Source organism: Schistocerca americana, chromosome 11 (assembly GCF_021461395.2).
Source record: "Schistocerca americana isolate TAMUIC-IGC-003095 chromosome 11, iqSchAmer2.1, whole genome shotgun sequence".
NCBI lineage: Eukaryota > Metazoa > Arthropoda > Insecta > Orthoptera > Acrididae > Schistocerca > Schistocerca americana.
Window position 1 is genome coordinate 37,086,190 of NC_060129.1, and position 18,255 is coordinate 37,104,444.

Genomic DNA, 18,255 nt, shown 5'->3' on the forward strand with positions numbered 1-18,255 from the left:
AGTGAAGGCATCAGAGGATCAAGTAGGTACAAAGGCAAGGGCTCATAAAAATCCTTGGGGAACACAAGGGATACTGAATTTAATCGATGAAAGGAGAAAATATAAAAATGCAATAAATGAATCAGGTGAAAGGGAATACAAACATCTAAAAAAACGAGATCGACAGGAAGTGCAAAATGGTTATGCAGGAATGGAAAGAGGACAAATGTAAGAATGTGGAAGCATATATCACTACGAGTTAGATATTGCCTACAGGAAAAATAAAGACACGTTTGGAGAAAAGAGAACCTCCTGTATGAATATCAAGAGCTCAGATGGAAAACCAGTCCTAATCAAAGAAAGGAAAGCAAAAAGATGGAAGGAGTATACAGAGGGTCTATGCAAGGGACATGTACTTGAGGGCAATGTTATGGAAACGGAAGAGGATGCAGAGGAAGATGAAAAGGGAGATATGATACTGCATGATGAATTTGACAAAGCACTGAAAGACTTAAATCTAAACAAGGCCCTGGGAGTACACAACATTCCGTTAGAGCTACAGATTGCCTTGAGAGAGCCATCCATGACAAAACTTTTCCATCTGGTGAGCGAGATCTATGAGACAGGCAAAATACCCTCAGACTTCAAGAAGAATTTAGTAATCCCAATTCCAAAGAAAGCAGGTGCTGACAGGTGTGAAAATTACCAAACTACCAATTTAATAAGTCACCGCTGTAAAATACTAACACGAATCCTTTACAGACAAATGGAAAAACTGTTAGAAGAAACCCTTAGGGAAGATCAGTTCCAATTTCAGAGAAACGTAGGGGCACACGAGGCAATACTGACCCTACAACTTCTCATTGAAGATAAGTTAAGGAAAGGCAAACCTATGTTTATAGCATTTGTAGACTTAGAGAAAGCTTTTGTCAATGTTGACTGGAATTATCTCTTTCAAATTCTAAAGGTGGCAGGGATAAAATACAAGGAGCAAAAGGCTACTTACAATTTGTACAGAAACCAGATTGCAGTTATAAGATTCAAGGGGCACGAAGGGGAAGCATTAGTTGAGAAGGGAGAGAGACATGGTTGTAGTCTGTCTCCAAGATTATTCAATCTGTATACTGAGCAAGCAGCAAAGAAGACAAACGAAAACTTTGGAAGAGGAATAGGGAGAAGAAATAGAAACTTTGAAGTTTGCCAATGGCCTATGCCAATTCTGTCAGAGACTGCAAAGGACTTGGAAGGGCAGCTTAATGGAATGGACAGTATCTTCAAAGGAGGACATAAGATAAACAGCAAATGAGTTTTGCTATTTGGGAAGCAAAATCAGTGGTGATGTTCAAAGTAAGGAGGATATAGAATGTAGACTGGCAATGGCAAAAAAAAAAGCAGTTCTGAAGAAGAGAAATCCGTTGACATCAAGCATAGATTTAAGTGTCAGGAAGTCCTTTCTGAAAGCATTTGTAAGGAGTGTAGCTTTGTATGGAAGTGAAACATGGGTGATAAACAGTTTAGGCAAGAAGACACTAGAAGCTTTTGAAAAGTGGTGCTACTTCAGAAGAATGCTGAAGATTAGATGGGTAGATCACGTACTGGATGAAATTGGAGAGAAGAGAAATTTGTGGTACATACTAATTAAAAGAAGGGATCAGTTAGCAGGACACATTCAGAGGCATCAAGTGATCAAAATGGCTCTGAGCACTATGGGACTTAACTTCTGAGGTCATCAGTCATCAAGGGCTCACCAATTATTACTGGAGGGAAGTGTGTGTGTGTGTGTGTGTGTGTGTGTGTGTTGTGTGTGTGAGAGAGAGAGAGAGAGAGAGAGAGAGAGAGAGAGAGAGAGAGAGAGTGTGTGTGTGTGTGTGTGTGTGTGTGTGTGTGTGTGTGTGTGTGTGTGTGTGAGGGGAATAAAATCATTGAGAGAGACCAAGAGATGAATACACTAAGCAGATTCAGAGGAATGTAGGTTGATGAAGAGATGTAGGTTAATGAGTAGATGAAGAGGGCTTGCACAGGATACAGTAGCATGGAGAGCTGCATCAAACCAGTCATTGGGCTGAAGACCACAACAACAACAAAGAAGGTCGGTCTGAAAAGTCCCAGATGCTAAATATCCAATGTCTTCTTTAGTACTTGCATATACATAGCGTCTACTTGTTCCTGTTTCAGGGGTTAACAAATTCTTGTTAACCTTTGAAGTCACATATTGCCAGTATACATATTCTTGAATAATTGGGTGTGAAAGCAAACAGGATGGAAAGAGATAGGAAGGAAGTACTGACTTTCGGCCACATAGGGCATTGCAGTTATGCGATGGTGAGAGTTGAAAATTTGTGGTGCCACACTCTGACTCGAACCCTGATGCTCCGCTTCTCTAGAACAGTTGCCTTCACCGCCTTGTTCATCTGGGCATTCTTTCTGTCAGACCAAATTCCCAACTTCCCACTCACCGCATAGCAACAACCACCACCCATTACCCTCCTACTCGCAGATTTCTGCTTCCCACAGGAGTTTCTTCAAATGTTGGTTATGCATTTGCACCAAAACTTTTTCCACATTACTTTTTAAATAGTGGCATCTGATTACTTCATGCAACCCAAGCGTACAATCGGACTCCTTTTTGTGGAGACATTAAGATCATGATCACATTAATTACATTGTGGACTGCACATCACCACAATTATGTGTGATCTTTCTCAACAGTGAAACTAGTCAGAAAAAATGGCTTCAAGTAAGAAGAAATACAAGCATCTGCAAAGATGCAGCCTGCTCATGTTATATTATATACCTGGATCTATGGGCATAAGTTAAATAAAAATAAATAAATAACATGTACATTAAAAATGGTCTTTATCAGATGTATCTATACCTGACTCCTTTGAAGCAGAGTTTTCTCCCATTCAAGATGGGCAGCCACTTCTCCAGCAATATTTCAGTACCCTGAAATAGAATGGGTCTGTGTAAAAGTTATATGACAAAAAATAAAATTTACAAAACTCGTGCAATATTACACATTTGCCATTTGAGAATCAAAGTCTAATATCTTCCCAAAGACATTAGAGATTAAGTAACAGTGTAGTAGGAGGTTCATGAAAAGTGACTAACACATCTCAGAATGATTGACGGAAACATCAGAAAATCTTAAAGTGAGTGTCACATGGACTTTGTATCTTATTTCAGTTTGCTGTTTAAGTGGGTAAAGAAGACTCAATGAATCAGCAAGCATTCACAAATTTTGCATGGGAACCATAGGTGAGCACATTCATAAGGTGTCATTACTCATTTGGCAGGCAATTCAAAACATTGCTACCCACTGACTGGATATTTGAGCACAGCCTACATGGTTGTCAGATCTCCTATGATAATGTCTCAAGGTCAATCGTTAGACTCAAAAATCGATGGGAATTTATTCCCATTTGCTGAGGAAATGATAACAGCTACATTAACCTTCCCCTAACTTCTCCTATTTCTACACCAACTGTGAGAGTCTTGTCATTTGTGTTCTGTTCAATGAAGGTTTAGCATCATAAAGTGTCATCAGAGATCAGCCACCGTCATCCCCACCCCCCCCCCCCCCAGACAAAATAAAAAGGATGAGAATTAATCCATCTCTGCTCCACCCCCTCTAAGTGTGTGTGTGTGTGTGTGTGTGTGTTGTGTGTGTGTGTGTGTGTGTGTGTGTGTGAGAGAGAGAGAGATTTCATGATACTTCTTTTTTTTCCCTTTTTTCAGATATATTGTGGCAGCAGCAACATCTATGCGAGTTATCTTTTGGCTTTGAGTCTAAATTACCGCAGCAGCATCCCACAACAGGCCTATCTGAAATACCGGTTCAGGAGATGCCGCTGTTTGTTTCTTCAACCCACTGAGCCACAGTTAAATGGTCCCAGTGTACTACTACTCTTTGCCTTTATGCATAATTTCATTGTCAGTAGATCCAACTGTGCAAAATACAAGCAGACTGTGACTGCCATGTAGTAAAGGAAACTGAGAATGTTATACACAGTGCTAAAGTGCAGTTTACACATATGGAGTAGGATAAGTTGTCGTTCAATGCCCGATGCTCATATCATGATGGAGTATTACCCATCTTACTCCCCCCCCCCCCCCCTCCCCGCATATTGGCTTCTCAGGTGAGAAGCTATCCATCATATGAATGAACAAGGATGCAGCACTCAAGGTAACAGCTGGAGACTTTTCCATTTATTGACATCGTTCAAGACTTATTAACTCACTGGCCTATGCGGTGCATTACAGACTGTGTTTGACAGACTGAACTAGTGGCAACCATATGACAAAGCTGTATTCAGTGAGCCTGTGTGTTACATATATGTACATAATGTACATGTAGATGACTTAACAGTGTATAAATTCATGTGTCCATGCAGTGCAAAACTGACTGCTATCATGCCATACATATTAAATCCATAAACCAAATTTTCAGATGGCATATAAGTTTTATATTGGACCCATCTGTCTGAACACTGTAGAGATGGAATTCAGGATGAGTAAGGAACAATTTGGAAACTACAGCACAGCTGTTGATGTAGTGGGGTAAAAGTGTTTTAAGAAAAAAAAGAAACGGAAAAAAAAGGACGATGATTTGCTGCACACAATGTAATACAATGAATAATATTAATATCTTACAAAACTGTTTATTTTTTCACAATCCCATCCTGTAACTTAATGTGATTTAAGCATTTATAAAGACATGCAGTCACTTTAGTTCCACAAGTAAGGTGTTCGATCCTTCAACACAAGTTCGTACAGAAAGAGTGTCATTACCACCCTTCCACCAACTTGCTAAGCTTTAACAACTGGACTTTTTTGCATTTTTATACCAAAAACAAAGCTCACATATATTAAACATTTTTTTGTGTTTTAAAGTTGCATATGCTGCTGCTAATGTTACATATTTACAGCAGTTGATAAACAGTTCACCTGTTTGTGTAACAACTCACAAAGGATGAAAATGTCTCAATGGGTAGTATTACTCCTTGCCTCAAGATGACTACCAAGTAAGTATTAGTGGCAATAATTAGTCAGAATGTTGTCAGTTGAGACAAAGTCATCACAGCCACCTGACATAAAAATTATGCTGTTTAATTATAAGTATAGTTAAGTAATGGCAGGAAAATGGATCAGTGTGGGAATGAAGTCAAATCACGAACTCTGCTCAATGTTGGCTTGCAAAAACCTGAGTATTGTGATAGGAGACTCATATTAACATACCAACTGAACCACCAAAATTATCATGTTCATCTTCATGTTCCTGAATGCATGAGTCCGCACCTCTCACCATATGAGAGTATATCCATAACCACCACTCAACCGAATACGTTCTGATATGAGAGGAGCACCTGATCCCACTCTTCATCGGTCCTGTCCCTACGTGACCACTGAAGGGGATGGACATGCTGCGAATGCACTCCTGAGTCTCTGAGCTGTGACTTAATGATGCATGTGCAGATGTGTGTGACACCCTATGGCCAATACGAACTACTACTATGCATTGAACATGTATCTTCTGTGGGCTCAAAACTTCATCATTTGCGTGTTTTGTTCACAGTTTCTGTACTTTCCAAGGAACAACCAATTACCCAAAATGTTATTTGCTCATGTGAAGACATTCTTGGAAACGTTAAAGGATGGGTGGGAGTCAATGGTACATATGCAGGACACTAAATCATTCAGGACAGTGAAATTGTAAACCTCGTCACTGAAAGTTGACACTTCCAGCATCTCATCAATTAGTGACCCGTAAAATGAAGATAAGAAATATGCTGTTTTCTTCTGAAACAATTACATTTTTAGATCCTGCCTTGTGACAGTTTCAAGCTCAAAATCAATGTGAGCAATATCATGTACCTGTCCTGCTCGTAAGCAGCTAAGCTTGTGTAGAGAGGTCACAATTAAAGATTTTTGTGTTAATTCTATACATATGTACTGCACATGTAAAATGGACACACATTACATATTTTTTGTTTACTAGGCTGTAGAACATACATTCCTACTGCAAATGCCTATGTAATAACAATAACAACAACAATAATAATAATAATAATAATAATAATAATAATAATAATAATAATAATAGACATTCATTTCATTAAGAATGTAAGTAGTTTTTATTGTTAAATTTGTAAATAAAAGTATACAGGTCAATCAACCGAATAAATCGGTTTTCTGAACACATACAGACAGGCGTGTGTCACCCTGTGGCCACTATATGCTGCACAAAAATAGAATATGCAATTCCTACATATGCTACGACTTTTTCCCTGTTCTTCTTGGAGGTTATTTGTGCTTTTCTAAGAATTTGCACTGAATACACATTGAAGTAGTATGTGTATGCATTCAAGAGACTGCAACCATCACAGGTGGACAGTCTTGAGTGGCATTTTCCCCGAATAATCACATTTACTAACGATTAAGTGTGCCCTACAAATAAAACTGTTGGACAAGTGTGTGTGAATTTCTTTGCACCATATTTTAGCAAGGGAGTGACCGAACAAAAATTAGACCAACATGGGGTTTTTAAATACGTGTATCAAGACTGTACTTACCATTTCATTGGAATTGCTGATAACATTTGCACTATATTGAGGGCCCAGCACAGTCAAATAGCACAGACACTGACTATAAGCGCCTTTCCAAGTGTCACTACAGTGGACTGACGCACCAGACCACCGTGCCACAAAGTGTGACAGCCAAGTCAGTGGCGCTTGCTGAGACAGCAATGTCAAGTCAGCAACACTGGCCCATTCAGTGACAGTTGGGTGAGCTGTGCTTGCCCAGAAAGTGACAATTGAGCAAGCAGAGCTTGCTCAGGAAGTGACAATCGAGTCAGTGTACTTGCTCAGACAGTAACAGTCAAGTGAGTGGTGCTTGCTGAGTCAGTAACAACTGGCGGGAGACAACATTACTGCCTAAAGCCAGAAATCGCAATTGCCACAAAATGCTAGATGGTGTGGTCTTGTGTCCAAAGAACACCAATGTCAGTGGCTCTGTAAAGGTGGCACGGGTTAAGTCATAAATGCACGTATTAAACACTACTGGAAAGGGGCTAATGGAGGATGACTATGTCTCCAAGCCAGAAAAACTCAGCAACAGACTCCATTTCAAAACTGGTACAGAATTTAAAGCAGAACATGTCTCACCTATGCTGCTGACTACTTGAAGCGTAAACTGTATCCCTTTGCCTTCCAACTCATAACACTTGAGGCCAAGGTAGGACTCCTTCAGATTATTCCAGGTGTGTACTTTACCACTAGTCTGAGACCCACCCACAAAGAATAAATGAAAAATATTATCATATACTACTTGTATTTTGGAAAGCAAGAATAAGGATTTTCATGCCATATATCCCCATATTTGAAGTTCACTGCCAGATTCAGATTCAGATTCTTTATTCACCATTGACCACCTGAGATGGAATAGGCAATTTACATGGATATCATACAACACTTTCCTTGAATAGTCCCTTAAAGCTAAATGACCATTGCAAATAGTGCCCATATATGACAACACACACCATAACGTAAGATAAATACATGAGAACAGATGACTGCAACAGGAACTCCAAAAGGTGTCAGACCCACCTGATTCAGGTACTTAAAGAAAAGACACAAAATGAGAAAGAAAAGTAGGAATTAATTGTGATGAACCATGAAACAGAGATTGAGACAAATGAACTCTTAGACAAAATAGACAAACAGGTGCAAGCCCCCATGACACCTGCAGTCACCTTTACTAGTGAACCAAAAACTAAAGAGCTACAAGTATAGAGCAGACAAAAGCTAAACAGGCAACAACCATGTTCCTCAAATCAACAACTAACCAGGAGATGAAAGCAATTAGACAATGATAAAAATGTCTTAGAAAGAAAAATTATACACCAGCTTGATTAGAGCAACCACAATAGCACTCACAGTAGAAACCGCTATACAGAACAACTGCCACAAATTTATTGAAAAAGTCAAAGACGAACACCATCACTGGTGAAAGGTCCAGAAAACGAAAACCACTTGTAGCTGTCTACTACATACTAGACACACTGACTGATGGAGAACTTTTAGAAAGCCTCTTTAACAACGAAATTTCCTGAATGACACCACATGTGAGGAGTTTGACAGGGTCATGAAAATTAGATTCCAGGCAGGACCAAAGTCATGTGGCTACAACCACCAGGTATGCAGACTGAGACACTGGCAATTAAAGTCTACATTGCTGTTAATCAGTGGTTTAACTGCCACGACCTCAGCCACAGCACTAAGGAAGCGAGAGGTAACATGCACAAAATATGGACAATCAGGACACAAATGCACAGAGTGCAGCTCAAGTGAGACCATTGTCTGCATATCCTGCAAAAACAGATGCCATACTTGTAAAAGGGCTACAGCAGGGGACTACCAAACATACAAACAACTACGCAACAACTACTGCCGATTAGAAAATATTGATTATGACAGTTAAATTCAACTAAATAAGAGATGTGAATGCAGTAAAGGATACCTCAACCACCAAGAGAAGCTACTGGAGAGCAATATCCTGACAGGCAAATAGGCCTCCTAACATATAACTTCATAGATGATGAGCAGTTTCCCACTCACACAAGTATGCTAACACTATAGGGCAGTTACATCAATACACCAGAATACACATATGAAATGACATCTGGAGGATATGTTCTCTACAAGGTAGCCAAGAAAATCAAAAAACAAATGTATTACTGCATGGATTTTCAGGCATCACTCATACAACATACAGAGGAGCTCGAGAACGAACTGATGATTACCTCACAAAAGAAAGCACAGAAAGCAGACTGTATAACAAAACAAACCAACCAGACAACTGGAGGACAACAAACAAATCATCACATTGATTACACCAAATCATGAATAAGCATATGGAACTCGTAAAAACATTAAGCCAGTAAAATTCTGTTTCTGGAGGCATTCTTAACCCAGGCAATGAGATAAAAAAAATGCTCACCTGCCTTATGGGAATCAAACACCTCAAATGAGACTGACCAAAAAGCTTCATTTGCAGGGCAGGAAACAAACCGTGTGGTTCATGCAGAAATACTAATACTTATGAAATATCTAATCCCCCAACTATATCAACAGACACCACCATTCACTCACGTTAACATGGATGACATAACCAAGAGAAATGGTGTGATGAAAAGAGACACATCAGATGCGTGTAACTGAAACTAGTGTAACTGTGTGCACCTCAAAGAAGATGCTTAAAATAATTACCATCTGGCACAATATCACACTCAGCTTTCTATCCAATTATAACACCTCGCTTGCTGTGACACAAACCAATGTTACCCTCTGGGAGGATTTTTAATTTTGACTGTGCGTGTGTCTAATGGATGAAGGTATCAGACAGTAATGTTGAGTATATTGTAATTAATAAAAAACTAAACAGGCTCTTACTTTGGGGATAATGAAAGTAGTAAAGTTCATATGAATGAAACAATAAAGGGTCACCAGCCAAATTAGGCACATTAAATGTTCAAGAAAATATGAATATTAGTTGTTGTAGTGACTTTCATTATGACTTCCTTTGAATAGCAAAACAGGATACACAACATGAATACAGGACAATCTAAGTTGTGGGTAGCAGTAATTTACCATTAATGCACAAATCAGTAATCCTAGAAAGCAAGATTGTACCCCACTCATAATAACAACAGTTACAATCACTATCATTACATGACTCAGTACTGAGATGTTACTGCAGGAAGCACTGAATTAAAGTTGGACATGGAAATGTTTCTGACTTAACTGACATATAAAAACCACAAATAAAATTAAATAATACTACAGTTACACTGTTTATACTCCCATTTGTAGAAATGTTTCAGATTTCTTTAGTAGCGATAATATTCTAATTATCTTTATAATATGAGAATAATATGGTGGAGACCCATAAACTGATACTGTATCATTAGTCAAACTCTATGATCATTTCAGTTGCAAGATTCAATACAACTAAATTTAATTCTGAGCTCCACTTGGAATAGTTTATGTTTTCATCCTTCAAATCAAATTTCCCAACACTAAGTTCTATTAACCTAAAATATTGAAAATTACATTTACCCAATGAATATCACAATTACCAGTGTACCTACGCACACCTATGTGACAATGACATAAGGGAGCAGCTAAGAGTGAACCATACCTATCCCAGCCGAGGTATTTGCGCATTTTTTAACTGGATGTGGATCTCATTCCATGAATTTAAACCACGTGAGTCAGACAGACACCAACCTGTACATGTGGGCAAGAAGTATCCCAAGAACATACAGCTTGTCCTGCAGACAGTATATGAACATCAGACACATATTATACCAAAACTACATAACACATAACCACAAACAAGAAATAGACAAACTTAACACATGAAAAGACAACATCCCCAAAGCTACATGAGAAAACTACATATAAACACAAACCTATTGATGGTGAGCCTATACACGACCTCATGACAGATCTCATAGGGGAGTTGCATAAGAAGAACAAGAAGAAGAAGAAGAAAGCAACAATTCACCTACAACAAAAGAACTTTGGATGATTGATATGACCATATTATACTATAAGTTAGTATGAGATCCACCCCAATAATGCAATCTAAACCTGTTTATAAGATGAAGTATAAGAAAGTGGATGTGTATTGTCACAAAAACGCACTATAGATCAACAGATACATAAACAATAAAATTTTCAACAGATAATTAGGATGATGATGATGATGAAGATGATGATAATAATAATAATAATAATAATAAGCCCGTGGAGGTCCGGGAAAAGAATAGGCCTCCAGTAAGTTCTGCCAGTCGCAAAAGGCGACAAAAAGAACAAACCACTAATAGGGCTAACCCCCCTTTTAGTGTGATTACTTGGTTCAGGACAGAACTAAAGAAGCCTCGGACAAGCGCCGTCATGGTCCGGGACGACACTTACACCCTATCCCCGCCCACAATGGTAATGACACCGCTAGCCAACTGGAAAATGATTTAAATCCAAATAGAGGTGTTTTGCAGGATATGCTTCCTGCAACCACCCTAGAAGGAAAACAAAGACAGAGGATGAGATGGTCAGATGAAGTTAATCGACACCTCATGTTCTGTTATTACCAAGCAACAAATCTAGGAACCAACACAACTGGATACAGATCACAAGTATACACAACATTTATTACCAGATACCCAGAAATAAAATTTTTAATAGAACAACGACTAGCTGATCAGATCCGTGTAATAATCAAAAATAACAGGATACCCCAGTCAGAATTAGAAAACATCAAACAACAACTACAACAAATACTGGAACAAAATAATGTGCAATCAGAAGAAGAAGAAAATACAGTAATGGACTCAAACATCCCAGAGCAAACAAACAAAGACCAACACGCATCAATTAAACAATCAGAGGAAAATGAAATCTTAAGATAGCCACCAGAACAAGCACAAATAGAACACGAAGTGACACACATGTTAGATATAGAAGAGAAATTTCAGCTGACATATATAGAATACAAAGACACAAATACAGACATTAGACCATTCTTGCATAGACCGCCAAATAACCCACAAGTCGAAACAACAATAAAAACTATCAACACAATCATACACAACAAAATAAATGAAAACAAAACTATGGAAGAATTACAACTACTGGTTTGTATAGGAGCACTCACTACACTAAATATACATACTAGGCAGAGATCAGAACCAACCAACACACAGAAGAAACCCACAAAACCAGCATGGCAACACAGGCTACAGATCAGAATAGAGAAACTGAGAAAAGACATCGGACAGCTAACACAATTTATAAGAAAAAAAACGAAAAAAGTTAGGTAAAATCTCACAACAAGAAGCGATAGAGCAATTAGATGAAAAGAAGCATAAATTACAAGCATTGTCCAAACGACTTAGAAGATACAAAAAAAGTGAAAATAGAAGGAAACAAAACCAAACATTCAACACAAACCAAAAGAAATTTTACCAGACAATAGATAACACACACATTAAAGTAGACAATTCACCAAGCATAACAGACATGGAACACTTCCGGAGCAAAATATGGTCAAACCCGGTACAACATAACAGGCATGCACGGTGGATACAAGCAGAAACAGACACATACAAGATGATACTGCGGATGCCTGAAGTGATAATTTTGCAACATGAAGTCACCCAAGCAATTAATTCTACTCACAATTGGAAAGCCCCTGGAAAAGATAAAGTAGCAATTTTATGGCTAAAGAAGTTCACCTCAACACATTCACATCTAACTACACTATTTAACAATATGAATATAATAGAGGGAAACATTCCACGTGGGAAAAATATATCTAAAAACAAAGATGATGTGACTTACTAAACGAAAGTGCTGGCAGGTCGATAGACACACAAACATACACACAAAATTCATGCTTTTGCAACCAACCGTTGCTTCGTCAGGAAAGAGGGAAAGAGAGGGAAAGACGAAAGGATGTGGGTTTTAAGGGAGAGGGTAAGGAGTCATTCCAATCCCGGGAGCGGAAAGACTTACCTTAGGGGCAAAAAAGGACAGGTATACACTCGCACACACACACATATCCATCCGCACATACACAGACACAAGCAGACATTTGTAAAGGCAAAGAGTTTGGGCAGAGATGTCAGTCGAGGCAGAAGTACAGAGGCAAAGATGTTGATGAAAGACAGGTGAGGTATGAGCGGCGGCAAATTGAAATTAGAAATTAGCGGAGATTGAGGCCTGGCGGATAACGAGAAGAGAGGATATACTGAAGGGCAAGTTCCCACCTCCTGAGTTCTGACAGGTTGGTGTTAGTGGGAAGTTTCCAGATAGCCTGGACGGTGTAACACTGTGCCAAGATGTGCTGGCCGTGCACCAAGGCATGTTTAGCCACAGGGTGATCCTCATTACCAACAAACACTGTCTGCCTGTGTCCATTCATGTGAATGGACAGTTTGTTGCTGGTCATTCCCACATAGAAAGCTTCACAGTGAAGGCAGGTCAGTTGGTAAATCACATGGGTGCTTTCACATGTGGCTCTGCCTTTGATCATGTACACCTTTCGGGTTACAGGACTGGAGTAGGTGGTGGTGGGTGGGTGCATGAGACAGGTTTTACACCGGTGGCAGTCACCAGGGTAGGAGCCAGAGGGTAGGGAAGGCGGTTTGGGGATTTCATAGGGATGAACTAAGAGGTTACGAAGGTTAGGTGGATGGTGGAAAGACACTCTTGGAGGAATGGGGAGGATTTCATGAAGGATGGATCTCATTTCAGGGCAGGATTTGAGGAAGTCATATCCCTGATGGAGAGCCACATTCAGAGTATGATCCAGTCCCGGAAAGTATCCTGTCACAAGTGGGCCATTTTTGGGGTTCTTCTGTGGGAGGTTCTGGGTTTGAGGAGATGAGGAAGTGGCTCTGGTTATTTGCTTCTGTAGCAGGTCGGGGGGGGGGGGGGGGGGGGGGGGGGGGTAGTTGCGGGATGCAAAAGCTGTTTTCAGGTTGTTGGTGTAATGGTTCAGGGATTCCGGACTGGAGCAGATTCGTTTGCCACGAAGCCCTAGGCTATAGGGAAGGGACCGTTTGATGTGGAATGGGTGGCAGCTGTCATAATGGAGGTACTGTTGCTTGTTGGTGGGTTTGATGTGGACAGACGTGTGAAGCTGGCCATTGGACACGTGGAGGTCAACGTCGAGGAAAGTGGCACGGGATTTGGAGTAGGACCAGGTGAATCTGATGGAACCAAAGGAGTTGAGGTTGGAGAGGAAATTCTGGAGTTGTTCTTCACTGTGAGTCCAGATCATGAAAATGTCATTAATAAATCTGTACCAAACTTTGGGTTGGCAGGCCTGGGTAACCAAGAACGCTTCCTCTAAGTGACCCATGAATAGGTTGGCGTACGAGGGGGCCATCCTGGTACCCATGGCTGTTCCCTTTAATTGTTGGTATGTCTGCCCTTCAAAAGTGAAGAAGTTGTGGGTAAGGATGAAGCTGGCTAAGGTAATGAGGAAAGAGGTTTTATGTAGGGTGGCAGGTGATCGGTGTGCAAGGAAGTGCTCCATTGCAGCGAGGCCCTGGATGTGTGGAATATTTGTGTATAAGGAAGTGGCATCAATGGTTACAAGGATGGTTTCCGGGGGTAACAGACTGGGTAAGGATTCCAGGCGTTCGAGAAAGTGGTTGGTGTCTTAGATGAAGGATGGGAGACTGCATGTAATGGGTTGAAGGTGTTGATCTACGTAGGCAGAGATACATTCTGTGGGGGCTTGGTAACCAGCTACAATGGGACGGCTGGGATGATTGGGTTTGTGAATTTTAGGAAGAAGGTAGAAGGTAGAAGGTAGGGGTGCAGGGTGTTGGTGGGGTCAGGAGGTTGATGGAGTCAGGTGAAAGGTTTTGTAGGGGGCCTAAGGTTCTGAGGATTCCTTGAAGCTCCGCCTGGACATCAGGAATGAGATTACCTTGGCAAACTTTGTAAGTAGTGTTGTCTGAAAGCTGGCGCAGTGCCTCAGTCACATACTCCCGACGATCAAGTACCACGGTCGTGGAACCCTTGTCCGCCGGAAGAATGACGATGGATCAGTCAGCCTTCAGATCACGGATGGCCTGGGCTTCAGCAGTGGTGATGTTGGGAGTAGGATTAAGGTTTTTTAAGAGGGATTGAGAGGCAAAGCTGGAAGTCATAAATTCCTGGAAAGTTTGGAGAGGGTGATTTTGAGGAAGAGGAGGTGGGTCCCACGGTGACGGAGGACAGAACTGTTCCAGGCAGGGTTCATTTTGGATAGTGTCTTGGGGAGTTGGATCATTAGGAGTAGGATTAGGATCATTTTTCTTCGTGGCAAAGTGATATTTCCAGCAGAGAGTACGGGTGTAGGACAGTAAATCTTTGATAAGGGCTGTTTGGTTGAATCTGGGAGTGGGGCTGAAGGTGAGGCCTTTGGACAGGACAGAGGTTTCAGATTGGGAGAGAGGTTTGGAGGAAAGGTTAACTAGTGAATTAGGGTGTTGTGGTTCCAGATTGTGTTGATTGGAATTTTGAGGTTTTGGGGGGAGTGGAGCTGGAAGTGGGAGATTGAGTAGATGGAAGAGACTGGGTCTGTGTGCAATGAGAAGAGGTTGAGGTTTGCTGGAAAGGTTGTGAAGGGTGAGTGACTTGCCTTTCCGTAGGTGGGAAACCAGGAGACTGAATAGTTTTTTGAGGCGGAGGGTAGCATGCTGTTCTAATTTGCAATTTGCCTGTAGGAGAATGCTCTGAACAGCCGGTGTGGATGTGGGAGAGGAAAGACTGAGGACTTTTATTAAGGATAGGAGTCGACGGGTGTGTTCATGGGTGAGTTGATGTGTAGGTGAAGGATTAGGTGAATGGGGGCAATGGATTGTTCAGTTTGGAACTGGTATAGCGTCTGATGGAAAGAAGGGTTACAGCCAGTGATGGGAACTTTAAGTGTGAGGCCTTTGGGGGTAATGCCAAATGTCAGACAAGCTTGAGAAAATAAAATATGGGAGTGTAATCTGGCTAGGGCGAAGGCATGTTTGCGGAGGGAATATAACTAAAACTTAATGGCGTCATTGTGGGGATGGTGTGAGGGTGACATGGTATTAGAAGGTGGAAAGTGTAACATGAGGCTGAAATGAAACTGAAAATAAAAATATAAATATATGGGGAGAGATAAAGGTGAACTGGAAAGCAACTGGAGATCTGGTGTGAAAAAAGGCGAAAAAGTGCTGGTTATAGCTGGGCTTGTTGATCCTGTGGTGAACTTGGGTTGGCAGACAACGATGTGCACAATGGTTAGGTGGTTGTGTTGCCGCCAAAAGACGTAAAAGGGTGAAGCAATGCGGGAAAATTTCGAAAAACTGCGTGCAAATGTATTAAAAGGAGTGGTTTTGTGGTGGCAGATTGTGAAAATGAGGCTAACAATTGTCTGACGAAGAAATAATGACGTTAAAACCTGTGGGAAGCGGCTAAATAAGATCAGTGATGTGGGAAAAACGGAAATGGAAAAAAAGGCGAAAGTTATTAGAACTAGCCGAAATGGCTGTTTAATAGCTGAAAGGAACTGTTCGTGAACTGGAAACGGTAGATTTTATAGAAGCGGTAGTGTTGAAAGCGGAAAAAAATTTTTTGGTTATGGTTTGGAAGTGGGTTACGTATTATTGAGCATATATAGGCGGGATAAAATTGTATGGTAGATTCGGTAATGAGGAGAAGGTGAATACAAAGTAAAACTACTTGCAAAAACAGAAAGGGAAAATAAGATGACAGGAAAGATTTCGAAATGCCACAGTGACAATAACAAACGTAATTGTTGGGTTCAAATTAATGATATGAATATAATAGAGGGAAACATTCCACGTGGGAATAATATATCTAAAAACAAAGATGATGTGACTTACCAAACGAAAGTGCTGGCAGGTCGATAGACACACAAACAAACACCAACATACACACAAAATTCAAGCTTTCGCAACCAACCGTTGCTTCGTCAGGAAAGAGGGAAAGAGAGGGAAAGACGAAAGGATGTGGGTTTTAAGGGAGAGGGTAAGGAGTCATTCCAATCCCGGGAGCGGAAAGACTTACCTTAGGGGCAAAAAGGGACAGGTATACACTCGCAAACACACACACACATATCCATCATCTTTGTTTTTAAATATAAATTATTTAACAGTTACATTGCAGACCCATACACATTCCCTAATACACTTACACATGGAATAACTTATCTGAAACCGAACTATCAAGCAGACACAGCAAAACCAGCCAAATATCGCCCCATAACATGCCTACCAACAATATACAAAATATTAACTTCAGTCATTACACAGAAATTAATAACACATACAACACAGAACAAAATTATAAGTGAAGAACAGAAAAGACTGTTGCAAAGGAGCACAAGGATGTAAAGAGCAACTGATAATAGATGCAGAGGTGACATATCGAGCTAAAACTAAATGAAGGTCACTACACTACCCATACATTGATTACCAAAAAGCTTTTGATAGTGTACCCCACTCATCGTTACTACAAATATTGCAAATATACAAAGTAGATCCTAAATTGATACAGTTCATAAACATAGTAATGCAAAATTGGAAAACCACACTTAATATACAAACAAATTCAAATAATATCACATCACAGCCAATACAGATTAAGTGTGGAATATACCAAGGAGACTCATTAAGTCCTTTCTGGTTCTGTCTTGCTCTGAACCCACTATCCAACATGCTAAATAATACAAATTATGGATACAATATTACTGGAACCTACCAACACAAAATCACACATTTGCTATACATGGATAATCTAAAACTACTGGCAGCAACAAATCAACAACTCAACCAATTACTAAAGATAACAGAAGTATTCAGCAATGATATAAATATGGCTTTTGGAACAGACAAAGGTAAGAAAAATAGCATAGTCAAGGGAAAACACACTAAACAAGAAGATTACATATTGGATAACCACAACGACTGCATAGAAGCGATGGAAAAAACGGATGCCTATAAATATCTAGGATACAGACAAAAATTAGGAATAGATAATACAAATATTAAAGAAGAACTAAAAGAAAAATATAGACAAAGACTAACAAAAATACTGAAAACAAAATTGACAGCGAGAAACAAGACAAAAGCTATAAATACTGTTGTTGTTGCTGTGGTCTTCAGTCCTGAGACTGGTTTCATGCAGCTCTCCATGCTACTCTATCCTGTGCAAGTTTCTTCATCTCCCAGTACCTACTGCAACCTACATCCTTCTGAATCTGCTTAGTGTATTCATCTCTTGGTCTCCCTCTACGATTTTTACCCTCCACGATGTCCTCCAATGCTAAATTTGTGATCCCTTGATGCCTCAAAACATGTTCTACCAACCGATCCCTTCTTCTAGTCAAGTTGTGCCACAAACTTCTCTTCTCCCCAATCCTATTCAATACCTCCTCATTAGTTACGTGATCTACCCACCTTATATTCAGCATTTTTCTGTAGCACCACATTTCGAAAGCTTCTATTCTCTTCTTGTCCAAACTGGTTATCGTCCATGTTTCACTTCCATACATGGCTACACTCCATACAAACACTTTCAGAAACGACTTCCTGACACTTAAATCTATATTCGATGTTAACAAATTTCTCTTCTTCAGAAACGATTTCCTTGCCATTGCCAGTCTACATTTTATATCCTCTCTACTTCGACCATCATCAGTTATTTTACTCCATAAATA

At 40.1% G+C, this 18,255-nt stretch overlaps 1 protein-coding gene across 1 annotated transcript in view; it reads right to left on the minus strand.

The window, feature by feature from the left end:
* LOC124553212 overlaps positions 1-18,255 on the minus strand; it is a 233,739-nt gene that overhangs the window by 17,231 nt on the left and 198,253 nt on the right. Inside the window, exon 8 of the mRNA XM_047127105.1 lies at positions 2,855-2,925. Within this exon, the coding sequence (XP_046983061.1) occupies positions 2,855-2,925 (71 nt within the window). The remainder of the gene's footprint in view (positions 1-2,854; positions 2,926-18,255) is intronic.